The sequence below is a fragment of the Mirounga angustirostris genome, unplaced genomic scaffold (genome assembly GCF_029215605.1).
Source record: "Mirounga angustirostris isolate CCGP_5_RB_7025 unplaced genomic scaffold, mMirAng1.0.hap1 SCAF_16, whole genome shotgun sequence".
Taxonomy (NCBI): domain Eukaryota; kingdom Metazoa; phylum Chordata; class Mammalia; order Carnivora; family Phocidae; genus Mirounga; species Mirounga angustirostris.
This window is the reverse complement of record NW_026991724.1, coordinates 12394377-12421442: the sequence shown is the minus strand read 5'-3', so window position 1 is coordinate 12421442 and position 27066 is coordinate 12394377. Positions and strand designations below refer to the sequence as shown.

Sequence of the window (27066 nt, the reverse complement as noted above, 5' to 3'; positions counted from 1 at the left end):
CAATCCCAGGATCCCGATGCAGGGCTCAATCCCAGGACCCTGAGACCATGACCGGAGCCGAAGGCAGATGCCCAACCAGCTGAGCCACCCAGGCGCCCCAGTAAAATAAATAAGATCCTAAAAAAAAAAGAGACTATCTCTATCACAGACTAAGAATTCATTTTATCCTTTATTGTACCTTTTGTTTCTTGATCCTGACTTCCTTGATTCACTCAATAGGTATCTGCTGAGCTTTTTTTTTTTATGCCAGGCATTGCTCAAAAACCAGCTTATGTGTGATAAACAATAAGACAGTAAAGAAAGAACAAGATCATTTCAGACCATATAAGTGCTATAAAGAAAATAAAAGATATATGGGGTGACGAGTAGGGAGGGGCTTTTATATAAAGGCAGCTGGGGAGAGGCTTTCTGAGTGATAATTGAACGAAGAGCCAATCAGCGTAAAGATGCCAGCCATGGAAAAAACATCTGGATCTGAAGTTGTCTTAGCCTGTTCAGGCTGCTATAACAAAATACCATAGACTAGGGTCCTTATAAACAAAAGATATGTGTTCCTCACAGTTCTAGAGGTTAGAAGTCCAAGATCAGACTTTTGGTGAAGCCTCTTCTGGATTGCAGACTTCTGACTTCTTGCTGTGTTCTTGCACAGTGGAAGGGGCTAGAGAGCTCTGTGGGGTTCTTTATGGGAACACTCATCCCATCCTCTCATGACCTAAGCACCTCCAAAAGGCCCTATCTCCTCGTACACTCACATTGGCTAGGAGGATTTCAACGTATAAACTTAGGGGTGGACACAAACAGTTAGACCATAGCAAAAATGTTCCAAAAGCAGAGATTAACAAGTTCAAGACCCTGATGTGGGAATGAACATTCAAAATAAAGGCCTATATGGCTGAATTAGAATGAAGAAAGAAGGAAACGGAAGAAGGAATCAGAGAACTGGTTAGGGGACAGATCATATAGGGCCCCTTAGGCCCTATATATCCATATAACTGGGGGAGAATTCTGACTCCAAACAAAGAATTTGTATTTCCATTGAAAGAAAGACATAAAAGCTAGACAAAATATATAAAATATCTTTGAAAGGAATTAGAAAGTAACCAATGCAATTTAGGAAATGAATGGCGACACTCTTTGAGAAAAGGGATTTACACAGCCCAGATTTTTTTCTGGGTTATACTATCTAACTTGTAGCTCAAAAGAATTGAGCCCATGCAGAAAGCAACAATCTCAATGGGCCGAAAATGCAAAGGTAGGAGTTCAGAGCCCCCCAAATGGCTGGGACTTCAGGGTCAAAAGACTGGAGAGAAGAGAATCACAGAGAAAGAGCCAAAAATCTGTGAATGCATTTCTCACAAGTCTCTGGCTGACTCCTAAGCTGTGCAAGCACGGAGGAGACTCCACAAACCCAGAAGAAAACAAAAGCAGCCTCATGTGTGCTAGGGAAATAGAAGTTAGAGCTTAAACCCTGCTTAAGTATAGAAGCCTTGGTCAATGCCCTAGGCTTTAAACTGAGGCCTCAGAACGGTTACCCCCTGGGAACAAAAACCACACCCCAGGAGAAAGGACACCACCTGAGGACTGAGGGTACTGCACTAGAAGAAAAAGCAAAACTACAGTAGTCCAACCCTAATAAAGCCTAAAACATACCTCAGTGGGGTCAATGTCAACGTGACCCACTGGTACTCTGTCTACAAGAAGAAAACGTCAGGAGGGGAAGAATGAAGGGGGGGAAATCGGAGGGGTAGACGAACCATGAGAGACGATGGACTCTGAAAAACAAACTGAGGGTCCTAGAGGGGAGGGGGGTGGGAGGATGGGTTAGCCTGGTGATGGGTATTGAGGAGGGCACATTCTGCATGGAGCACTAGGTGTTATGCACAAACAATGAATCATGGAACACTACATCTAAAACTAAAGATGTAATGTATGGGGATTAACATAAGAATAAAAAAATAAAAAAAAAAGAAGAAAACGTCATCTTTCTGAAGACAGATGACATCATCGAAAGCCTCTACAATTTTTAATCTGCATGACCCATCATTGGATCAAAAATTATGAGGCATGCTAAAAACAAAACAAAACTGAACTAAATAACCCAAACCAAAAAGAACAAAAAAGTCAGGGTGCTGGCTGGCTCAGTTGGTAGAGCATGTGACTCTTGATCTCAGGGTTGTGAGTTCAAGCCCCACACTGGGCGAGAAGCCTACGTGTAAAAGAAAAGGTAAAAAAAAAAAAGTGAACAAAACCAAACTCCCTGTGATTCAGATATTGGACTTAATCAGATATGGACTTTAAAATAGCTATGACTAGGGGCGCCTGGGTGGCTTAGTCATTAAGCGTCTGCCTTTGGCTCGGGTCATGATCCCAGGGTCCTGGGATCGAGCCCCGCATCGGGCTCCCTGCTCGGCGGGAAGCCTGCTTCTCCCTCTCCCACTCCCCCTGCTTGTGCTCCCTTTCTCGCTGTGTCTCTCTCTGTCAAATAAATAATAAAATCTTAAAAAAATATATATAAAATAGCTGTGACTAATATGTTATAGAAAATAAAAGAGAAAATAGGGGCACCCAGTGGGCTCAGTCGGTGGAATGTGTGACTCTGGATCTCAGGATTTTGAGTTTGAGTCCCACACTGGGTGTAGAGATTACTTAAAAAAAAAAAAAAATCTTAAAAAAAAAGAAAAGAAAAAATAGGTGAAAAATAGAGCATTTCAACAGAAAATTGGATTCTACACAAATAACAAAATGGACATTCTAGAACTGAATTAAAATTCATCAGATGATTTTTTAAAGATTTTATTTATTGGGGCACCTGGGTGGCTCAGTCATTAAGCGTCTGCCTTCGGCTCAGGTCATGAGGTCCTGGGATCGAGCCCTGCATCAGGCTCCCTGCTCTGCAGGAAGCCTGCTTCTCCCTCTCCCACTCCCCCTGTTTGTGTTCCCTCTCTTGCTGTCTCTCTCTGTCAAATAAATAAATAAAATCTTAAAAAAAAAAAAAAACTTCTTTATAAAAAAAATTTTATTTATTTATTTGAGAGAGAGAGCAAGCACGCACAAGTGGGGAGGGGCAGAAGAAGGAGAAGCAGACTCCCCTGCTGAGCAGGGAGCCCAACTTGGGGCTTGATCCCAGGACTAAAGGATCATGACCTGAGCCCAAGGCAAACGCTTAACCAACTGAGCCACCCAGGCACCCCTAAAATTCATTAGATGATTTTAACAGCAGACTGGATGTCTTAGTCTGTTTGGGCCACTATAGCAGAATATCATCGACTGGGTGGCTTAAAACAAGAGAAATTTATTTCTCACAGTTTTGGAGGGTGGGAAGTCCATAATAGACTGCCCGATGCTGGCAGATTCCGTATCTGGTAAGAGCCCACTTCCTGGTTCATAGACAGCCCCATCTTCTTGCTATAACCTCAGAGGGTATAAAGGCGCTAGGGAGTTCTCTGGGGTCTCTTCTAGAAGGACACTATTCCCATTCATGCGAGCTCAACCCTCTGAAAATCAAAGAGAAAGAAAAAAATCTTAGAAACAAAAACATATTATTTTCAAAGGAGTAATAACACTAATATCTGACTTTTCAATAGAAACTATGGAGTTACAATTTCAACATCAATTTGGGGGGGACACAAACATGCAATAATGGCACTGGATATGGCAGAAGACAGAATTATTGAAGGGAAACAGGTCAATAGAAAATATCCAAAAGGGGGACGCCTGGGTGACTCAGTCAGTTGGGCATCCCAGCTCTTGATTTGGGCTCAGGTGGTGATCTTGGAGTTGTGCATTGGGGGGCGGTTTGGCAGGGAGTCTTCTTGGGGTTTGGCAGGCAGTCTTCTTGGGGTTTGGCAGGGTTCTTTTTCTCTCCCTGTCCCTCTGCCCCTCCTCCTGCTTGCCCAATCTCTCTAAATAGATAAATAAAATCTTTATTTTTTTAAAGATTTTGTTTATTTATTTGTCAGAGAGAGAGAGAGAGCACAAGCAGGGGGAAGGCAGAGAGAGAGGGAGAAGCAGACTCCCTGCTGAGCAAGGAGCCCGATGTGGGACTCAATCCCAGGGCCCTGAGATCATGACCTGAGCCGAAGGCAGACGCTTAACCAATTGAGCCACCCAGGCATCCCAAATAAAATCTCTAAAAATAAGTAAATAAAATAAAATAAAATTAGAAAAAAGATCCAAAAGGAAGCACAGAGAGAAAAAACGACTTTATTTTGTTTTGTTTTGTTTTATTTTAAGGAAAAAAGATTTTAAAAAAGAACAGAGCGTTAAGAGATATGTTGGCCATAGTCACAAGTTCTAACATATATGTAACTAGAATCCCAAAAGGAGACGAGAAAGACAATGGTGCAGCTCGATATTGAAGAGACATGCTTTGAATTTCCCCCAATTGATGAAAGATATCAACCTATAGATTGAAGAAGTTCCGGGAACTCTAAGCAGATAAACACAATACCACATCTCGGCACATCATCATGAAACTGCTGAAAATCAAAAAGAAAGATAAAATCTTAAAAGCAGACAAAGACATATTATCTTCAAAGAAGCAATAACACTAATATCTGACTTTTCAGTAGAAATTATGGAAGCCAGGTGCACCTGTATGATTGCATTTATATGAAATATCCAGAGTAGGCAAATCAATAGAGACAAAAAGTAGATTAATGGTTTCTAGGAGATGAGGGAAGGGAAGAATTGAAAAGTACGGAGTTTCTTTTGGGGGTGATGGAAATATTCTGGAATCAGATAGTGGTGATTGTTGCGCGACATTGTGGATATACTAAAAAACATTGAATGGTACACTTAAAAAATGGTCAAAGTAGTGAATTTTATGTTATGTGAATTTTACCTCAATAAAAAATGTTTTAAATACAATTGGACCCATTTTAAAAAAAGGTTAAGGACATTTTCAGACAAGCTGAAGCTGATATAGATAATTCATCACCAGAAGACCTGCCCTACTCTAAGCTGAGGGAAAATGACCGGACAGAAGCATAGGACTGCAGGAAGGAATACAGAGCGCTGACAGAGTAAATATGTGGACAATTAATCTTGCTTTAAGCAACAGTAATGAGGGATTTATAACAGATGTAACGGTGAACTCTATGACTCCCATTGTATATAATCAAGGATGCGGATGGTACTCTCTAGGCTCTAGAGTCTAGGGTAAACACTAAAAGAACACGATAAGAATGTGTGTGTAAAGCTAATAGAAGAAACAAACAAACAAAAAAACCCCACTAGAATAAAAAGCACATGATTCATCCAAAAGAAGACCTAAAGGGTGGGAATAAAGTAACAAAGAACACATGGGGTAAATAGGAAACAATTGCGTGAAGTTTAAGTCCAGTTAAATTTAAGTGCCATGGGAAGCTCTTGGAGGGTTTTCAGCAGGGGTATGATTTAATCGCCAAGTAAGAGATACTAAACCCCCTTAAAAGTCTTAACCCCCTTAAAAACTGGATTGTGTTTTTATTATTGAGTTATAAAGATTCGACGGTGCTCAGCATGATGCTAGGCACACAGAGGGCAATCAGTGAAGACTTACTGACATGGCCAAGCTGCTTCTCCCACTGCTGAACGGCTGAAAGGTCCCTCCTTCCAGGAAGCCCTCCAGTTGCTCTCTCACCTGCTGTTTGGGCAAGCAAGGTGCAAGGAGGTGATTGGGCAGAGCAGTCCCCTGCCCCTTCTTACTCTGATTTAAGTACTATGGCAGCTTCCAAAGTTCAGCAATACTTTCCCAAACTTCACTGTGAAGCTGAATCACCTGGAGCAATTTTCAAACGTTTCTGATTATGGTATCCAGGAATATGCTGTTCCCAAGAACTAAACCAGCACTGATCCCCGCGGGTCTCTGGCAACAGCTGCTGTAGTGTAGGACGGCATGGGTGGTCTCCCTTTCCCCAGGCAACTTCCCGACCTTTGCCGGTATCCAAGATTTCAAGATCAAATAGAAGTAACATTGACCCGTGAAGTTCTAACACTTTCATCCTAAAACTTTTTCTTATCCCTCAATGCTCAACTCAAAAGTCTCCATGTTTTTAAGGCTTCCCTGGGAAAATTAACCCCTTGTCAACATGTCTTTTTTTTTTTTTTTAAGATTTTATTTATTTGACAGAGAGAGACACAGCGAGAGAAGGAACACAAGCAGGGGGAGTGGGAGAGGGAGAAGCAGGCCTCCCACCGAGCAGGGAGCCCGATGCGGGGCTCGATCCCAGGAACCTGAGATCATGACCTGAGCCGAAGGCAGACGCTTAACGACTGAGCCACCCAGGCGCCCCTCAACATGTCATTTTTATATTCATTCGTTTATACAGCAATTAAGTCTGAATGCCTCCTATTTCACGCCTTAGGGATAGCTCTGTGGGGTAGGAGAGCCGGACTAGGCTGTCTGGGTTTCATTATCTATTCTACCATTTGCCTACTGCTGGGTTATTCTGGGTTCTAGGAGAAGCAATCTCCAGGGATGCCCAGCTGGCTCGGTTGGAAGAACATGTGACTCTTGATCTTGGGATCGTGAGTTTGAGGCCCACGTTGGGCATAGAGGTTGCTTAAATAAATAAAACTTAAAAAAAAAAAATTCTCTGGACAGAATTAGCCATGGACGAGACTTACTAGGATGAAAGCTTCCCAGGAATGAGTCTGCTCTAGCATGTCTGCCACACTCAGTCACTGGCTGGGAGTAACCCTTGGGGAATGTGGTTTCAGAGCACAGCAGCTGGGAAGACTGGTCAACTGCACTCCCCCATTTGGAGACCTGAGAAGCAAATTTTCAGGGCCACCATACTCTACCCTCTGGGCCCACAGATTTATTTCTCTATGTTAGTTTGGTGAACAGCTACTCCATGGTTTCAATGGGCCTCTCTCTCCGAGGGAAAAACTGCGATGAGGGAGATTAGTGGCATAAACTAACATCTATCATTGCAAATGATCTCAGGGTTGCAAATAGTATTTGCCCTCTTCTTCCTCCATTCTGAATTTCTTTTACCCTCAGCCGCATCTCAGAAGTCTTGGTGGATTACCTGGTAACATGACCCAAGCCTTCATTCCTGGGTTGTTATTGGTGGTGGTGGTGTCTGAACTCTTGGTCATTATACCCTTGTCAGTCTGGTGTGGTATTATTGCACATGTCTGTTTATAGTTACAGAGAGGCAACAGGGAACGAGAAAGCACCCAAGTGGACTACCTGGGTATTTCCTCCCACCCCCATTATATACAAGCAGCCCACTTCCTCCTGTTGACCAGGGTTATTTTCCACTGCCAGTATGGTGATTCCTCTTCTCACCTATGGTCCCTGGGCACAAGGTCCCAAAGTAGCAGTTCTAACTTGTAGTTCTGTGTCCTCTGGCAAGGTGTACGCCCTGTAGGGACACAGGAACTTCAACCACGTGGAGCCCAGAGTTGCTAGGCTGGGAAACGCAAAATTACCCAGGGAATCGAGAGTGATGATAAGTGGGGTCACTCCTGTTTCCCCATATTGGTTCCTGAACCCATGTATTCCCTCTATTGGGGTTCAGCACCATATAGAGGTCCCTTATTTAATACTGCATCCTGAAGAATGGCATCCCATTCTTTGAGTGTTTCTTCTCAGCCAGGGCTTCAGCTGTGCCTTTAGAAGGTCATTACCAGCATTCCATTAGCTGGCTGCTTCTGGATGGTCTAGTGCATGATACGACCAGCAGATCCCATGGTCATGGGCTCACTTCTGCAATCCCTTCCCTGTAAAGTGGGTCCCTGGGTGAGATGTTACACCATGTGGCAATCTGTGCCTCAATCAGGTATTCTACTGGCTGAAGCTCTGAGAGCAAGAAAGGCAAACCCATACCCAGAATAGGTATCTAGCCCTGTAAGGATGAATTGCTGGCCTTTTCAGAGGGAGGGAGCACACTGTAGCTGACTTAACAGCACACAGCTGCTTGATCTTCCCTAGGAATAGAGCCGATCAGAGACCAAGTGTCTCTATTCCCGACAGGGTGGACATTCATTGGCAGCCTTGGTAAATGGGAGTCCATTCTTCCATATGGACTTTGGGTCCATATGTTGCCTGTCACCATGGCCACTCTGTTCATGTGCCCAGCCTATCAAGTCTGCAGGGGCTGAAGACTAGCTAATGTGAATTGACCTAGTCATTCAGCCTGCTTGATTGTTCAGTGCCTCTTCCATGGGGGAGGCTTTCTGGCGGGCGTTGTCATCTGATAAAAATTACGTGTTATGCCTTCTTCCATATAATTCATCCACAACCACGAGGCCATTGAACCCTGCCCAGGAATCTGTATATCATCTCACCTTAGACCACTTGTCCTTCCATACAAAGTGAAAAGCCAAGGGCAAGGCTTGCAGTTCCTCTCCTTAGGAGTATCTTTCACCCTGCCTCTTTCAGGGTCATGCTTGCATCCTTCCTGTCTTTAATGGTGGCATGAATCTCCACCATCCTCCATCCCCCAATAAGACATTGCTTTTAATTTACTATTCTGGCCAGTGATGAGAGCAGTTTCCAAGGTTCACATTTAGCCTCTCCTGTTACCATTCTTACCATTCCTACATAGGCCAGAAACACAATGTGGTATTATTCTAGATTTCCAGTTATATATTTGGGGCCTGAGGAAATGATCACCGGATATGCCCACCTATCCAGTGGGGCCACTATGAGCCATACCTTAGCCAGGACTCCATTTGCTATTGGCCCCCAGAGGCAGGAGGGCTGATGATGCTTTTGGTCTCTGAGTGTCAGTGTCAACTCAGACCAAGTGTACAATGGTCCTCAACATATTTGGTTATTTCCCTTTTGCCAGTGTACGGTCACCCAAGTAGATGGCCATGAATCTCTTTGGGGGAAGGACAGAGGGAATCATTGTTGGGATATATATCTGCCATGGTGTTGCAGAGTCTCTGTTCCTAGGCTCCCGGCTCCTTGTTCATCAGTGGGTTCTGGATCTAAAAATTGGCTCAGGTCTAGAAACTGAGCATGGGAGCATGACTTACTGGGGATGGCCACCCTTAGCCTCCTGCCCCTCCAGTCTTCTGGGGTTTTTTTTGGTTATGGATGTGAAAAATCACCCTTGTTGACTGAGTCTATTTTGCCCCTAGGGATGCTATCTTTTATTAGCCCTTTCCACAACTCCCTGCTGATTGGCCCCTTGGTTGCCTCTTCAGTCTTGCCGGGAATAATGATAATTGTTTTCTCCTGGCTTCTGGCAGTTAAGTACTGCCACCCAGTCTTTATTATTCTGGGGTCCCATTATCCCCATCTTATTACCTGTTTTCTGGAACACTCCCAGCACTACTTCTATTACTCTAGGTTTGCCAGGAAGCAGACAATAAAAGGGAATTAGTCATCAACAAAAAAAATAAACAATTAAAAAAATGGGCAAAGGGGGCGCCTGGGTGGCTCAGTCGTTAAGCGTCTGCCTTTGGCTCAGGTCATGATCCCAGGGTCCTGGGATCAAGCCCCACACTGGGCTCCCTGCTGCGTGGGAAGCCTGCTTCTCCCTCTCCCACTCCCCCTGCTTGTGTTCCCTCTCTCGCTGTGTCTCTCTCTGTCAAATAAACAAATAAAATTAAAAAAAAAAATGGGCAAAGGACTTGAATAAATATTTCTCCAAAGAAGATACACATTCAATAAGCACATGAAAAGATGCTTAACATTAATAATCACAAGGAAATCAAAACTACAATCAGATACCACCTCATACCCAGTAGGATGGCTACCATATAAAAAACTCCAGAAAATAGGGGAGCCTGGCTGGCTCAGTCGGAAGAGCATGCGTCTCTTGATCTCGGGGTTGTGGGTTGAGCTCCATGCTGGGTGGAGAGATTAAATGAAAAAAAACTTAAAAAAAAAACAAACCCAGAAAATAACAAAAAAAGGGGGGGGGGAGAGAAATTGAAACCCTTGTGCACTGGTGGTGGAAACGTAAAATGGTACAGCAGCTATAGAAAAACAGCATGGCAGTTTCTCAAAAAATTAAAAACAGAATTACCGTAATCCAACAATTCCACTTCTGGGTGAAAAAAACTGAAAACAGGATCTCAAAGAGGTATTTGTACACCCATGTTCATAGCAACATTACTCCCAATAGCTAAAATGGGGAAGCAGCCCAAGTATCCACTGACAGATGAATGGATATGCAAAAGTTGGTCTACTTATACAATAAAATATCATTCAGTCTTAGAAAGGAAAATCTGACACATCCTACTCCATGGGTGAATCTTGAGGAAATTGCACTAAGTGAAATAAGCCAGTCACCAAAAGACAAATACTGTATGATTCCACTTACATGACGTGATGAGAGCAAATACACAGAGACACAAAGTAGAATGGTAGTTGCCAGGGGGCTGGGAGGAGGGAAGAATGAGGTGTTATTACCTAATGGGTATAGAGTTTCGGTTTTACAAGATGAAAAATTATGGACATGGATGTACAACAATATGAATTTAATACACAGAACTGTACTTAAACCACTATGTACTGAATATACTGAATTGTGCTTAAAAATGTCTAAGAGGGTGGGACGCCTGGCTGGCTCAAGTCAGTAGAGCATGCAACTCTTGATCTCGGGGTCATAAGTGCAAGCTCCATGTTGGGCGTAGAGTTTACTTTAAATAAATAAATAAATAAATAAATAAATAAATAAATAAATAAATAAATAAGTGTGCATTTTACCACAATTAAAAAAATCGGCAAAAAAGGAAGAGGAGTTAGCCATGCAAAAAATTTATTAGGGGGCAACACCCTTGGGAAAAATTGGTGAGTGAAAGAGCCATTAAACATGACGCAGGTCTGACCCTGTGTGAAATAGAAAGGGAGGGAAGGATGGATGGGTGGAAACAGTTTAGACTGAACTTAGACTGCATTTCAACTCTTAAGGTTTGGTTAAGGTGGCACCTGGGGGTTCAGTCAGTTAAGCGTCTGACTTTGATTTCGGCTCAGGTCATGATCTCAGGGTCATGGGATCAAGCCCTGTGCAGGCTCTGCATTCAGTAGGGAGTCTGCTTCTCTCTCCCTCTCCCTTGCCCCCCCCTACTTGTGCTCTCTTGCACGCGGGAGTGCTCTCTCACTTGCACACACACGCGTGCTCTCACAAAAAAAAAAAAAAGAAGGGTTTGGCTAAGGACATGGGAGACTTCTCAAGCTAAAGTTGCCTGTCGGGAGTTCAGCCTCCCCTAGAAATGGGCCTGCCTCAGTATCCCTGCTGTCCTCGGTCACTGGCTGGAGCAACCCTCAGGAACGGCGGTCTTGCTGCGGGGGCACCAATGGATTGTCAGGGCTTAGCAGTCAGTTATGCTCCCCACTGTTGGGGTTCTGAGGGACTCATTTTCATGGCCACCACACCTGGGCAAGTTCTGTAACTTCTGAGCATTCCTTTCATATAAAAGGTGTACCACACCATTAGGACTTACGGGATGAACAATGTACTAACGTGCTTCCAGGCACCCCCAAATTATGCAGCTAAGGGACCTGAACATGTCCATCACAGAAACGTCAGTGATTATCTAGGCCGAGAATCTAAGACCCAGAGAGGAGCATGGCATTTTAGAGCCTGGATGGCCTACCTCCCTTAGAACAACTTGCCACATTGCACAACATGTGGTCCCTACTGTAAAGGAATTTCATGTTTTGGGGGGGAAGGGGGTCTTAATCAGAGACATAAATGTTAGACTCTGATAACGTAGCTCCCCTTTCCTTGACTCAGGTAGCAAGGGACTCCTGTGAGCTGAGGGAAGGGGCACACCGGCTGCCCGGTGCAGTATTGTCACTGTCTCAACAGTCGGGATACCATCCTCATGAGGGGACGTAGTGTCAGGGCCAATTCTAGAGCTTCCACTGGGGTCCAAGTCCGGTTTCAGCACTTCAAAGGGCTTAACTTCCAGAACAACTTCTCCTCTCCCGACCTCAACACCCATTCTTAGGTTAGACCCTCATTCCTTCCTATCTGTTGCTGGCTAATCTAACAATCTTTTTTTTTTTTTTCTTCCTTTTTTGAGGAGGCACGGGGCACCCAGATATGAACCAGGGACCTCCTGATTAACCATCAATTTTCTACACCACGTTTTTTTTTTTTTAAAGATTTTATTTATTTGACAGAGAGAGACACAGCGAGAGAGGGAACACAAGCAGGGGGAGTGGGAGAGGGAGAAGCAGGCTTCCCGCCCAGCAGGGAGCCCGATGCAGGGCTCGATCACAGGACCCTGGGATCATGACCCAAGCCGAAGGCAGACGCTTAACGACTGAGCCACCCAGGTGCCCCTCTACACCACGTTTAAGAGAAACAATTGAGCCACATTAACACCCAACACCCCTACCATAGCTCAAGCCTAGGTATTTACCAGGACCTTTCTGGAAGCACTGTTTTAACCTAGTGCTGGCATTTTATTTTATTGTATATTTTCCCCCTAGTGGTGGTATTTTAATCAGATGGCAGGGTCTTTATCCAGGGGCAGATATTCCCTCCTTCATTCCAGGAACAAGTGGTCTGCCAAGCCCCCACTTTCATTAGCCCACAGTCCATCCAACCGCTGGGAACTCACCCAGAGCTTAGCTTACATAACCCAACCTCCACGTCCTTTTACCCAATCATCTGTTAAGTGAAGTTCTGAACTTCCTTTGTTTTCCTCTCAATGGGTAACATTTCCTTTTAACCAAATCCAGGTATTGTTAAATTTCAGCCCATGTCCGGCTTCTAGGTGAGCCCTTCTGTTTAATGTAGCTGTTTCTGGATAAAGCTTTTGGTACTTTTTAGGGGCGAGTGAGGGTTCATGGCATCCCTCCGCACATGCCATCCCTACAGCAGTCTCCTTATTCAGCCGGCCCTGCACCCTGCTTTCTAGAGCCAACAGAGCGGTTCTAGCCATGTGACTCTTGTACTGGGCAGCAGTGTTTGCAGCCTTGGCACCCGCAAGGGTGTAAAAGCATCACGATAATATTCACGACTGTCTGCTTTATTTTCATTTTAAATAGAGGAGAAATGAGTTGTGGGGAATCAGCCTGGGCTGTTCTGGAGATGGAGACGTCAAGAGTCAAAGTGAGCTTCCCCCCGTTCCCCAACTCGTGCTTAGCTGTCAGTAAGGGAAAGTATAGGATGTCAACATGAGAAGTAAAATTTAGTTCAATGCTATCTAATGTCACTTTCCTTTAATAGGATTTTCAACTGCTTCTTTCCCTGTAAATTGGAATAACTACTTATTCCATAACATTGTTTAAAAATTAATCAATAGATTAGGAGGGGACTTTGTAAACTCTAAAGGGATAAATAAAAGCAATTGTTACCAATATACCGAAGTTGACTCATTAAAAGACAAGGACACTCAAATGTCTGTTTCCAGAATTTCACTTGACAGCCAATCAGAGACGGGAACCAAGTACTGTGGAAGAGAAAAAAAATGACGTTGGGTTTCTTAGTAATGCAGGGGTTCCTTCTACCCCAGTACCTTTGTCATGTATTGTTGGAGCACCAGGCTCCATGACAATAGCAAGCCTCTACCTATGGATCTGGTCCTGCTAGAGTCTAGTATACTCCATTTGCTGTTCAGCTGGAAAACATTTTCAGCCTTTCCAATCTAATCCCAGAACCATGGTTTACAGCAACAGAAATTCTGGAACTAAACAGAACAAAGACACTGAGGCAAGAGGCCAGAACTGTGCTGAGCAGGAACCCAGAGTCCCCGCTTGCCCAGAGCTGCCGAAGACTAAAAGAAATAAAAGGGTAAGTCCTCTCTTCCACTCCCCTCCTCCCACATTATGGTTTTCTGGATTCAAAGAAAACACCAAGGAAGCCAGTGGGCAAAGGGAGTCTGGGAAGTGTAGTTTCCAAGATTCAAGCCCCTTGGATCTGAGAGCAAACAAACTACCAGTGTAGGCAAGTTCCTAAGAAGCAAACACACAGCTTCCCATTAAGCAACAGTACAAAAGAATTGCCAGTTAAACCACCTCATCAATTTAAATAAGATGTTTGCTTCAGATCCAGAGACCATCGTGCGTAATTCAGATCCAGTACTGCATGAAATGAAGAAATTCACCAGGCTGAGATTGTTCCACTTTCCCAAGAGGCAGACATGCTTTTGCCTCTGGCAGTCAAAGAGACAAAAGACACCAGGAGCTGGTACACATGGCAAATGCTTTATTTTCATATTAACATTAACACAAACATTAAAACACAGAATATGAACGAGAGATCCCACTGCCCTGTCAAAGCAGGTACAAGGATATCTACATTGACAAAATATTTTGAGTCTGTTTAACTCCAAACCCTCCAAAGGGAGAACCACCTTAGAGACAGGTGAGGGGACACGTCGGGGCAAAGCCTAGTGCTGCATGAGAGCCTGGAGCCTGGGTCTACAGATGGAATCTCCTGCGGGCTGAGGGGGGCAGGGGTAGAGGGGCTGGGGGCAAAGTCTTTTCCTTGGGAGAAATCAGTTGAAGTTATATAAATTTGTTTCTGAAGCATTCAAATTTACTGGAGAAACGCAAGAATTAGCAAGACTTGAGATTCACCCAACCTCCACGGTAATAAGGCCCGTGGTTCCTGTGCTTGGGGGGATCAATCAGCATCAGCTGAGTGTACTTCCAGCCCTAGTCAAATCCTAACCCCGCTCCAGGTTTTGTCCCTGCCAAAGACAAAGGCAGCCAGGGCCTGCCCAACTGCATCCTCTCTGGCAATCTGCTGAAACCAGATGAGTTCTGCTTTTCAGTGCAAATCCCTTCCTGCCACTGATGCTCTAGGCCCAGGCAGTCATTCTGAATCATCGACATAGTGAAAGGAGTATCTCCTCTGAGAAAAGGGGGCTCTTTCCTAGGCTCTGGAAACTGGCTTTTTGAAAGATGTACTAAAAGAGAAGGAGGCTACTCTTTAAAAGGCACAACTAGAACCTGGAACTCTGGGGAAATCGACTGCAATAACCCTTGCTGGTAAGAAACGCTGGAAACAGCTCAGGACCTGTCAGGCCAGAACTGTTTTAAAATAAAAATAATAACACTTCCAGAACAATCATTTAAGAAAGTCACAGTGTTGGCCATCCTGCTTCTAAGAACAGGCACGGGCCACCACGCCTGAGGCACGTTCTGACTGGACAGTGCTTTAGCAGGGCAGCCCTTGGCAAAGCAAACACACATAAACTGAACCCTCTCCCGGAGGGAAGTGCAGCTCGCAATGTTGGACAATCCACAGTCAGAACGAAAGCTCGTGGGCTTCTCCCTGCAATCCACACAGGTCTCCAACCACTTTATCTTCCTGAGAGTAACTATTTTTCTAACAACTTTTTAAAAAGGTTAGGAAGGGAGGCCTATCGGAGCCAAACATCAGTTTCACATGAGGAAGGCTTTACCTGGGAACTCTAAACACGCTCAAGAACAGCCCCCTCACTCTGACAGCTCAGCTTTATTCAGATAGGAACTCTTTCAAAATGGAAGAGACAAGCCTTTCTCCTGTTTTCAGAAGTAGTTGGAGGAGCTTCTCTTTTGTAGGCCTCTCTTGGTTAGCCCCTTGCTCTTGATCTCTTTTACTAGGAAAGACTTAAGAGCTTTCACATATACTCATCTTTTCCTAGTGTGAGGGAAAAGGAGGGTTTTCAGAGCAATGCTTAGATAAAACCAAGCCTGAGATCCCAAGCTAGCTAGAAAAAATGAGGCTTCCCCACTGCTCCAACAACTGGTCTCTTTCCTTGGCTCCCACAATGTGATGAACTTAATGTACTCAGCATTAGGAAAAGGTCTACAGCTCATCAGTCGCCTCCATCACTGGACTTGCCAAGATCCCAGCACTGCACACCTGGAATGTTCTGTTGCTGCCACAAAGCAGACCAGATGTGCTCTACCACACACCTCCGTGCGGATGAGACCAAGTTACTAAAAGGTTGTCAACAACAAAATCAGAAGTAGATCAAATCCTTCAACAGGTTGTATAGTGCCCTCTTGTGTTCAACTGAAGACTCTTCTGCATCCACGTGGCATCCACGCACCATGAAGACGGTTGGCCCCTTCTGGAATATAAGCATTCATCCCCAAGTCATAGAGCTCAAGTGACAAGACCACTTAGGCGGGGTCACATCCTTCGAAAATGCTTGGTGTACGCTCATATCCTACATGACTGTGCTTGGAGGATATTCTCTGAGGCCCAGCAGAATGTCTGATCAGAAATAGATTCTCAGCAGATTCATGAAGGATTTTAACCCAAGACATGAATACATAGATGGGAGTACCGGTCCCTTACTCATGGACACTGCAAATACACAGTCTGTAGTGTTTCAGTGACCCGGAGTCTTTGAGTCACATCAACCCAAAGGAATCATGATCCCAGAAGTTCTAGGCCACAGACAACAAGCAGGGATCTTGCTCAGGGCTGCTAGCTGCTAGCAAACAACATTTAATGTAAACCAGCAGCAGGCCTGCCAAGTTCCAGACACAGTCACTCCCACCTATAGATGTGGACCATCTTCTCGGTTAAGGTAGCCAAGTAGCTGTTGTGGTTCACCTCAAATGGGCAGATGTCCAAGACAGGCTGATCGGCCTGCAGTTCCTGCAGCAACGAGCCTCTGCTGACGTCCCACAGCTACAGAAGACAGAGAGAAGGGTCAGGGGTCATTCAGTTGAGCTGGGGGTCCTGCTTGCTTGATCATCAGACAACTTTGTGGGTTTTCTTAAGATTTTATTTATTTGAGAGAGAGAGAGAGAGAGAGAGGGAGGGAGAATACAGAGAGAGTTAAGTAAGAGAGAGAAGCAGACTCCCCGCAGAGCAGGGAGCCCGAGGCAGGGCTCGATACCAGGACCCTGGGATCATGACCTGAGCCGAAGGCAGACGCTTAACTGACTGAGCCACTAGGCACCCTTTTGTTAAATTTTTATTTAAATTCCAGTTAGTTAACATACACTGTAATATTAGTTTCTGGTGTACAATGAAGTGATTCAACAGTTCCATACAACACCGGGTGCTCATCACAAGCGCACTCCTTAACACCATCAGACAACTTTGAAAGAGCTGCAGAGAGAGAGAGCACCGCCGGGGGAGTAAAACAGATTGTCCCTAACCTTCACAAAGCCAGGATACATAACACGGTTTAGCTCTGGCCTCTGCAGTGCGATAAGCAGTTAGTCTACCTGTGAGTGGATCTATAAACCAAGCTAGCATTCAGCCCTTCCATCAAGCCCTTCCAGCGACGGACAGAAGAGTCAACAAGACAAAAAGTCCCTGTCTCTGCCCTCATGAAATCTTCTAACTAGTGCTTTCTTTTCCTTTTCACAAACTTTTTATTATGAAAAAAATTTTCATAATAAAAAGTAGGGTAGTACAATGAACTGCCCATCACCCCCAGATTTTAAGCTTTTTACCATATCTGCTTTACTGATGCTATTTTGGCTTGTTTCTTTTTACTTCCTGTCATTTTACCCTTACGCTATAGTGGTGCTACCCAATATGGTGACCACTAGCCACGTAAGGCTATTTAAATTAAAATTAAATAAAAATTTAAAAATTAAGTTCTTCATTCATACTAATCACATTTCAAGTCCTTATGTGGTTAATGCAACTATACTGGTCAGCAACACTCCAAAGCTTGATTAGATTTAGACTCAAGGGCATCTCACAGAAGGTGCCGTGTGCTGCATATTGTCTTACATTAAGAGGCAAATTATTTCTTGTTAACCCACTTACAGTGATATTAAGGTTGATCCATGTGTCCAGGTCATGACAGACTGATCCCTGCACTGTACAATTCCCCATCAACCATTCATTTGTCGGTTTCACCCTGAACTCATGAAACTGTTACCTGAATCAATTATTTTATCTATTGATCTATTTTAAAAAACTTTATTCTATTCATTTGACAGAGAGAAACAGCACAAGCAGGGGGAGGGGCAGAGGGAGAGGGAGAAGCAGGCTTCCTGCTGAGCAGAGAGCCCGATACAGGGCTCGATCCCAGGACCCTGAGACCATGACCTGAGCCGAAGGCAGACGCTTAACGACTGAGCCACCCAGGCGCCCCTGAATCAATTATTTTATAGGGATTTCAGTAGTTTTTTTTTTGCTTTTTTGAAAATTCACAAGATGACCCACAGGACACTATAGCTCACATAAAAAAGAATGAAGTGAATCTACAGATATTGAAATGGAAAGATATCCAAGCTAGGAAGTTAAATGGGAGAAGAGCAAATTACAGGGCAGTATGTAAAGTGTAACTTGGGTAAAAATAAACAACCCTACATACACACATACACAGATATGTACAATTATGGAGAACTTTGGCTTTTTGCTCTATACACTTCAGTATAAAAAAATAACAGACTCACCAGGGCAGAATTTGATGCTTCATCCCCGGTACACACCAGGATGCTGCCATCATTCTCTGGGTTTTGGAAAATGGCACTTTTGGTCAGTAGTTTGCAAGTGGGTCCCCCAAGGAATGTTTGTACAGGATGGCAGGAACAGACTGGCTCTCCAGCACCATCCAACTTATAGGACATCTCCATCAGCACACTTCGTAAAGTGTTGTGATTTTTATCTACGGGACAAAGAAATCAATGTTGCTCCATGGGGATGATCCAAAGAAATTAATGAAGTACACGACCCTCAGATGCTAACCAACTACCTGAGTGCAAGAGCCACAATTTACTAAGCCATTAAGAATAGCTACAAAGCAACTGTAATAATAAGAACAAAATGATACAGCATAAATGAAATTCAGAACCCCAGGCTAAGATAAAGCAAGTTATCTACAAGTGTTTTTGCCTATGAGGGAATCAATTCTGAGCATAAACTATCCTTCTTAGTAAAATCACTGTATTTTGCCAGACCCCGGCTCAGGTTTTTATATTCCTTAGGGGTATGCAGAAGACACAAAACTGCACTGAGGGTGACTCACTGGCCTCAATTCCAGGCCTCCTCATTCCATTACTGTTCTAAATCACAGGGGCTCCTCAAGTGGCTGACTCACTCCAAGGAGTACCTGGCAGAATCCTCAGACAAGTGAGAAGCAGAGGCAGGCTCTAGGGAGGAAGGTGGGGCCACCATCTTCCATGTAGTAGCAAGAGTCTGTGGGGGGCTTCCCAGCGCCACCTCAACGGTAGGGCAAGCTCTCCTTTCTTCCCCTGAACCGATCTGCTCCCAGACAACCCACAGGAGGTCCCACAAGGACATCCCAACACTCACCAGGCCTGTAGGTCACAAGACAGTGCCGGGTGCTGCTCTCTGTCTGAAAGTCTATGCAGCCCCCTGGCTCCACGGGCAGCACATGAGGCCAATGAGAAAAGCCCATTTTGAGCTCCCAGAAGGAAGCGTTCTCCAAGGTTCCAGCCAATACCCCACCATATGGAAATGCAGCTGAGGCAGCTCTGGGTATGTATGATAGGGATACCAGCGGGCATCTGAAGGGGAAGAAAGGAAACCATGTTTCACATTCCAATACTTGTACTGCTCCAGACCCTACTGCCAGGAGCCCGAGCATAGTCCTACATCTATAGAAGAGGGTAAAGACCTTCTTTGGGTCACTCTCTTTTGACATTTGATAAAAACTACCAACCCACTCTGTAGAAACAAAAGAGTATACCTATAATCTCTGCATCCAATTTCAGAGGAGATATCACATGTTTGAAAAACAGTTAAAAAAAAAAAAGGACTAGAAATTTAATAGTACAAGATCATAAATACAAGGAAGATTGACTGGTGTGAAGTTTCTAGTAATGGGGCTAGCCACATACACAAGGAAAGTCAGAAAGGAAATGCAGCTTACACATCTAATAAAGCTTCCAAGCCGTAATTGACAGACCCTTCAATTAACATATAGCCGGAAGCAACTGCATTTTTTAATTTAAATACTCTTTACACCCAACGTGGAGTTCCAACTCATGACCCTGAGATCAAGAGTCACATGCTCTTCCGACTGAGCCAGGCCCTGAAGCAACTACATTTTAATTCAGAAACAAGACTGTTTCTTTAGAAATTTTCTAAATCTCCTTCTGCAAGCATATGACCAGAACTGTATGCCAAGAATTCTCTCAGAACTATCAGCCTGCTGAATCTGTTCCTATGAACTTTGTTTCTGCTGGACTCGTCAAAACGGTCCCTTTGCCTGCTTTCTTTCATTGCTCTGTCTTTCCTGGCTCTTTGCTCTATTTTATCGCCTGCTCTGCCTGAATCCGTCAACATCAATGGCAGTCCCCATGTTTGCTGGGAGTTCACATCCATCCTCTTCAGGTCCCCAGACTACATAAATGAAGCATGAGTCTACCCCACTCAAATGAGAAGACCCCAGAGCGTTGAGCCTAGGTTTAGTAACCATTACTATATCATTACTATAGTGATATCTTTACATTTAGAGCCCCATGCCCCCTTTTTAATATATATTCACATTGGAAATGTAAATTCTCTTTTAAGATACTTCTCATTTTGGCCTACGTCAGATTCCACTTTTCCTTTTGAGAACTTTATGCCTTCAGGAGAGTATTACGCCCAAATGCTACTCAACACATTCTGAAGAGTCACAGTGGTGCTGGTGGCCACCCACCCTCAGATTCTGGGCTGACTTTATAAACCTCCCAACTCTAACTGGATTATAGATGATCCATCATAGTAACATGGCATCTTTAGACCAAATTGGTTTAGCTGGAGATTTTAAATCATTTTGCATAGGCCTACCCTTTATCGATCTCTTCCTGTGCATTAGACATGTGGCTATTAAAGCAAGTCTCTGTCACAGGCCAAGAACCGTGACCAAGGTCACACAGCTCCTATGCAGTGGAGCCGGGTTTGAAACACAGATCTGACTTCATTTTGCCGTGCTGGGTGATGAATGACTGTACTGAAGCTGGCTTACTTGGCACTAGGGCTTTCTACCATGTAGAAATACCATGAACGCATGGAAAGGATCTTACTGGGCCCAAAGCGAGAACACATTACCGCACACAGAGAACTGCCCTCTGTGAGGAATTCTGACCAAATGGGAAATACTCTCCAAAGAAAGGATTCATATGACGGTCCAAGAGAAAGCTGCTAACTACTGGGAAAAACTAAGTGGTTCCCTACCTGGCTTTCTGGGGTACTAACTCCTGGATATGACAGCTCGTGTTTCGAAGGTCATACACCAGGATCGAACCATTGACCAGTCCAGCATAGATGTGATTGCTTTCATCAAGACACCAGCAGCAGCTCCAGACAGGGCGACCAGCATTGTAAGTCTGGACCACTGTATTTGTCTCTAGGCTGTGGAGATATAAGACTTTCACAACTATGCATTAAGGAAATCAAATATATAACAAAGATGTAAAGATTATCATTTCAGTGATAATCTTTTAAGAACACACCCACACACCCAAACGATTTGGGATTCCCAATTTCCTGTAGGGACTGCCCAGGTAACTCCTTTTGATTCCAAAATATTTGTTTTGGGGGACACAGGCTTTCCTCTTGAAATATAAGAAAAATAAAAGAATAAGTTAAATAAATAATTCTCCATAATTATCTATTATACAGGTAATCAATATTCAATGCTGAAAAATTAGAATATACCTATGAGAAAAATAAAAACTAATAATCCAACCACCCAGAGATAGTCATTAATAACACTTTAGTCTTTAACCTGCCCTTTCCTCACCTATTTTTTTAACACTACTAGGAAAAAAAAATCCTTTTATACATATGTATAAAACATAATGCTACATTGAGTTTTGGGGCTAATTAAGCCAAAGCATTCTTGAAAAATCAAAAGGCTTATCAGGCCTGATAGCAATATCATGATGTCCCTCAGATTTAACTGTGGGACAGGAAACCAACTATCAGATGTCTGATCAGAACTACTTTCCAAGACGAAGGCACTGAATGCGTTCAGATCTGGTTCATAGCAGTCGCAGGGCACATGGATAAAATGCAGTAACCGAGGGTTACTGACGAGACAAGTCAGGGCACCCCAGGAGAATGAGCTCCCGGAGAGCATTTTTGTTCGGCAGGGTGATCCCGGTAACGGACCAGGAGTAAGCAGGTCCAAGCTGGTATGGTAACCCCACGGTGCCCGGTACCAAGGCTCCCTCCATAATGTCATTCAACCATCTCTAGGGTGTTCCTCTCATCTGCCTGGCTTAAGATGTATTTTGTTTTTTGTTTGTTTGTTTGTTTTTTAAAGATTTTATTTATTTATTTGACAGAGAGAGACACAGCGAGAGAGGGAACACAAGCAGGGGGAGTCGGAGAGGGAGAAGCAGGCTTCTGCCCAGCAGGGAGCCCGATGCGGGGCTCGATCCCAGTACGCTGGGATCATGACCTGAGCCGAAGGCAGACGCTTAACGAATGAGCCACCCAGGTGCCTCTTAAGATGTATTTTGTAACACAAATAATTTTTAAAAAAACAGGGTTGTGTAGCCTGTTGTACCTACTTTGAAAAGGAATACATTTTAAATTCAATGAACCTGGATCTCAGAAGACAATGCCTCAGACCAAAAAAAAAAAAAAAAAAAAGCGAGCTAAGGCCATCCTAACATGGATACTAATTTCCAGTCTGTTCAACACTAAACAGCCCAGGCTCCAACTTCCTCCCCGAAGCACTCACCTGGTCAGTTTAACAGTGTTGTCTAGGGAAGCCGAGAGCAGTAGGCCTTTGGACCGATTGCTGAAAGCCAGTCCGCGGATCTGTTTGCCATGCATCGCAATGTACTGACTACTTTTCATGTTGGCGGTACTCAACATCTTAACACCAAAGCCTGCCAAAGACAAGAGAGCATGAAATGACTGAAAATCAATTTAAGGCAAAGCAAACTACCTTTTCAAGTAGTTCCTTTGTTCAGCTTTCCTGACATATAAATCCCTGGAAAACAGCTGGTCAAACAAAGAAAATAAAAATTCCCCAGGGTTTTAATTATTTTAAAAAGTATATTCCACTCCAAATGTCCAACAACAGGTGAATGGATAAACCACTATATGTACATATACATAGAATAGAATACTACCCAGCAATACAAGGAAATGAACTACTGATATACACAATAGTATGGACAAATCTCCAAAACTTTATGCTGAAAGAAGCCAGACAAAAAAGGTAATACTGTATCATTACGATTATGTAAAATTCTAGAATATGCAAACTGATGTGTAGTGACAGAAAGTAGATCAGTGGTTGCCTGGGGATGAAGAGAGGAGGGAGGGGCAGATGGGAGACAGATTATAAAGGGCATGAGAAAACTCTGGGGCAACAGATGTTCATTATCTTGATTGTGGGGATGGTTTCAGGGGTGTATACATGTATCAAAATTCATCCAACTATACTTTCAATATGTACAATTTATTGTATGTCAGTCAAATTTCAATAAAGCTATTAATATAGAGATCCACAGTGAAGATGCAGAGGGAGTGAACAAGAAAGAATGGAGATAGGTGATTTCTATGTCAGGTGGTCAAGATATGCTACATTTGTCTGAATGGAATAAAAACAGATGACACTTCAAGTATTCTAATCAATTTGCATCATTCCAGAAGGAGAAAAAATCCCCCCAAACTTGTCCTTTTTATTTGTTACTCTGTTCTCTTCCTAGGCTCTGATAATGTATTTATTTTTACTAAGTATCTATTATTATCCAAGTTATCCACAAACAGAATTGGTCAAATCCTAGATTTAGGATAGCCTTGAGTCACATGTCAGCTTCTCTGGGGAACCAAGTGGGAAAAGTTTATTGTGTTTTACCCTGAAACAGAATTAGGAGAGCCAGAAAGACAAACAGGGAAATAATGGGCTTTAAATCAACAGGGAGCACAAATACTGGACTAGTTAATGATCAAGGGAAACAAAGAGAAATTAGCTCCAACAAGCTATCAAGACCTGGCTGTGCTGTGTGGAATAGATGCATTAAGGCAAAAGGAACAGATCACACCCAATTGGGGGAACAATTGCAAGAAATAAGTATTTTCCCAGTTTGTAGGGAAGGCTTTTATGATAAATCTTTTATTAAAGATGTGGATGGGACATAGAAACATTATAAACAATTCTTTTATGTTCCCCTTAACTAGAGCTTCTCTCAACTCCCAGCTATCAGTGAATAGAAAAATATACAATAATCTAGGAATTCTACTTCTAATTCTATATATACCTAAGTTTAGGGGGACACAGTTTTGAAGTGTTTGAATGGAACTTCTAAGTGGGTAAACAGGAAATCAGGCTGAAGCAAAACGACCTGACAGCTGGGAGAAATCATATGCTGAAGACTGTGGAAAGAAACATCTACTACAATCAGGAATGATTTAACTGGGCATGTGAGGAGATTTCAACATTAAGCAGGTGAGGGTTTTCAACATTAAGACAACCTAAAATTAAGCTTTTTAAAAAGCACAAAATATGAGAAAATTTAGTATTTACTGTATTATTATCAATAACTAATCAATGTATTTCCAAATTCTTTTATTCAGAATTTGTGAATTTGAATACTACTGAAAATAAGTATTCAATCTTATTTCAACTTGAACAAGCCCTTGGGATAGTATTTTTTGTTTTTTTAAGATTTATTTATTTATTTTAGAGAGACAGAGAGCAAGTGAGTGAGAGCACAAACGGGCAAGGGATAGGGCAGAGGGAGAGGGAGAGAATCCCAAGCAGATTCCCCACTGAGCACGGAGGCCAACGCGGGGCTCAATCCCATGACCCTGAGATTACGACCCGAGCCAAAATCAAGAGTGGGATGATATACCAAATGAGCCACCCAGGCACCCCTGGGATAGCGTTTTTAAAAATATTTCCAGTCTAGGGGCACCTGTCTGGGTGGTCGGTAGGGCATGTGACTCTTGATGTTGGGTTCTAAGTTTGAGCCCCACATTGGGTGTAGAGATTACTTTTTTAGTTTTTGTGGGTTTTTTTTTGTTTTTGTTTTTTGAGATTACTTTAAAAAATATAAAATCTTAAAAAAAAATCTCTAGTCTAAAATGAATCTGTAACCTTATTTAATTTTTATTAAACAAAATTTTTTTCTAAGTAATCTCTACACCCAACATGGGGCTCAAATTCAAGTCTCATACTCTACTGACTGAGCCAGTCAGGTGCCCCCATGAACTTGTGACTTTAATGGGACAGACAGGGAGTGCTGTCCTTTTCCTTGGACTATACGAGTAACCCATGCTTCCAAGTACCCTATCTTCTCTTACTTTATCACAGTTATTAATTAGCATTCCTGGGCTTTTGGTGAATAACATGTACAGAATGAAGCCAATGGACAATATCTTTGCAGCACCTTAGAGTATCTGCATTAACAGACTAGGAAAGGTGATTTGGTGGGCTGTGGTCAGCTTTCACCCACTAGCAAGTCCTGGATTCTACAAAAAAGAGACGAGAGAAATAAATAAAGTCGAATAATGAACATGAAAGCTGAGGTGCTGGATTGTTCACCTGGCAGGAAAGAGGCCTGAGGAGAAGGCTGTGACACCGCCAGGCAGCTCAGAGCATCGCAGTATGCCATGATGCGGCAGTTTCCTGTCTGAGACACTGTGAAGGTCTTCTGGAAATGGTACTTGTGCTGGTTCTGGCTGGAGGGCAGGCAGTTCAGGAAACGTGCTTGGGAGCCCCCGGGGGACTGTGAAATCTGATCCCGATGCTGCACAATAAGCTTCTGCAAGTCCTAAAATGAAAACAATGTTGTAAATGTGAAGTCTTTTTGTCTGATATTCCCCTCATGCACAATTCCTTCATTTCACATGGGAACGTTTCTTCTCTGTTATATGGAAATGCTGACATGAGTCCCAGAGCCCTGCTGCCATTCTCCCAGTATTTTAAAAAGAAACTGAGCCAACAAGAGCACAGATCAGAAAATAGGAGGGCTGAAAGTCTTCAATGGTCATCTTGGCTAAACCCCTCAGTTTATTGGTAGATTCAGGGAAGTAAAATTACTTAAAATTTGAATTAACAGCCGACTGTTTAATTTGTTCCAAGTTCAAATTGTAGAATTCGTCCTCAAGAGTGTATAATTCTAACAAATGCTCTAATCAAAAATAGAATAAAGAGTTGGTCTTATTTATTTCCTGAAAAACTTGGTAAATCCTTATTTGTATCTAAGATGAACCAAAGTTCCATCTAGATTCCTTTTCCATTCCTATCCCCAAAGTTCTCTGGATTAGGATGGGCAACCTACCTGGACACGACTATGAAGCTTACTGCATTCATCAGTGAGGACTTGAAGTTGGAGCCGGCACTGCGCCGATTCTAACTCGGCCTGCTTCCTAAGCATCTGCTCCTTCAGTAAGGAACTAGAAAGGGAAGCCAGCAACAGGTGAATATTAGGAAGGCCACAGAAGACTTCCCAACAAGATGTCAGATTAAGTTCATGCTACATACACACGCTTTGCTGTAAATACATCACGATGGTGAAGAAAATATAACAAAAGAAAAAATCTCTCACATCCAGAAACACTACAGAAAAGGAGCATGTAGGGCTGAACTCAGGAGTCACTGGGATTCAGCATTAATGCAGGCAGTGATGACCAGGAATCTGGCGCTTACTAGGAAATGAGACCAAAAATACAAAAGTGCCAAATGAAGGAACAGAGGCAAACCCACTGCTCGAGTTAGGGCCAAATTATAAGAGTAAAATGACAATGTTAAAAGACCAAGGTCATCTGTTGGATTAAAAGAAAACAATAAGTTACCAGTTGTTCATCAGATACTGAAATTAAATAACACTACAAAAATGAGGCTGAAGTTAAAAAGATAGAAGGTATATACTGGGGAAAATGCTAAGATCAGTTAGAATTTAAAAGCATGAATAGGGGCGCCTAGTTGGCTCAGTCATTAAGCGTCTGCCTTCAGCTCAGGTCATGATCCCAGGGTCCTGGGACGGAGCCCCACATCGGGCTCCCTGCTCCGCGGGAAGCCTGCTTCTCCCTCTCCCACTCCCCCTGCTTGTGTTCCCTCTCTCGCTGTGTGTCTCTCTGTCAAATAAATAAATAAAATCTTAAAACAAACAAAAAACATCAATAGGCATAAAGAGGAATAACGCATAATGAAAAACATACATTCACCAAGAATAAGTTATAAATTTGCATGTACCTAAAGACACTTCAAAATATGCAAAAAAAAAAAAAAATTTACACTCAGTAAGATAGGATAGAAAAAAGATGAAAACTG

The 27066-nt window shown here is 43.2% G+C and overlaps 1 protein-coding gene across 1 annotated transcript in view; it reads right to left on the bottom strand.

Moving 5' to 3' along the window:
* Positions 1-14091: 14091 nt before the first annotated feature.
* Positions 14092-27066, bottom strand: part of RFWD3 (ring finger and WD repeat domain 3) — a 48517-nt gene continuing 35542 nt past the window's right edge. Inside the window, exons 7-13 of the mRNA XM_045890744.2 lie at positions 26075-26189; positions 25336-25564; positions 22519-22669; positions 21003-21179; positions 19131-19345; positions 18272-18483; positions 14092-16538 (exon numbers count right to left, since the gene is read on the bottom strand). Of these exons, the coding sequence (XP_045746700.1) occupies positions 16395-16538; positions 18272-18483; positions 19131-19345; positions 21003-21179; positions 22519-22669; positions 25336-25564; positions 26075-26189 (1243 nt within the window). The 3' untranslated portion in view covers positions 14092-16394. The remainder of the gene's footprint in view (positions 16539-18271; positions 18484-19130; positions 19346-21002; positions 21180-22518; positions 22670-25335; positions 25565-26074; positions 26190-27066) is intronic.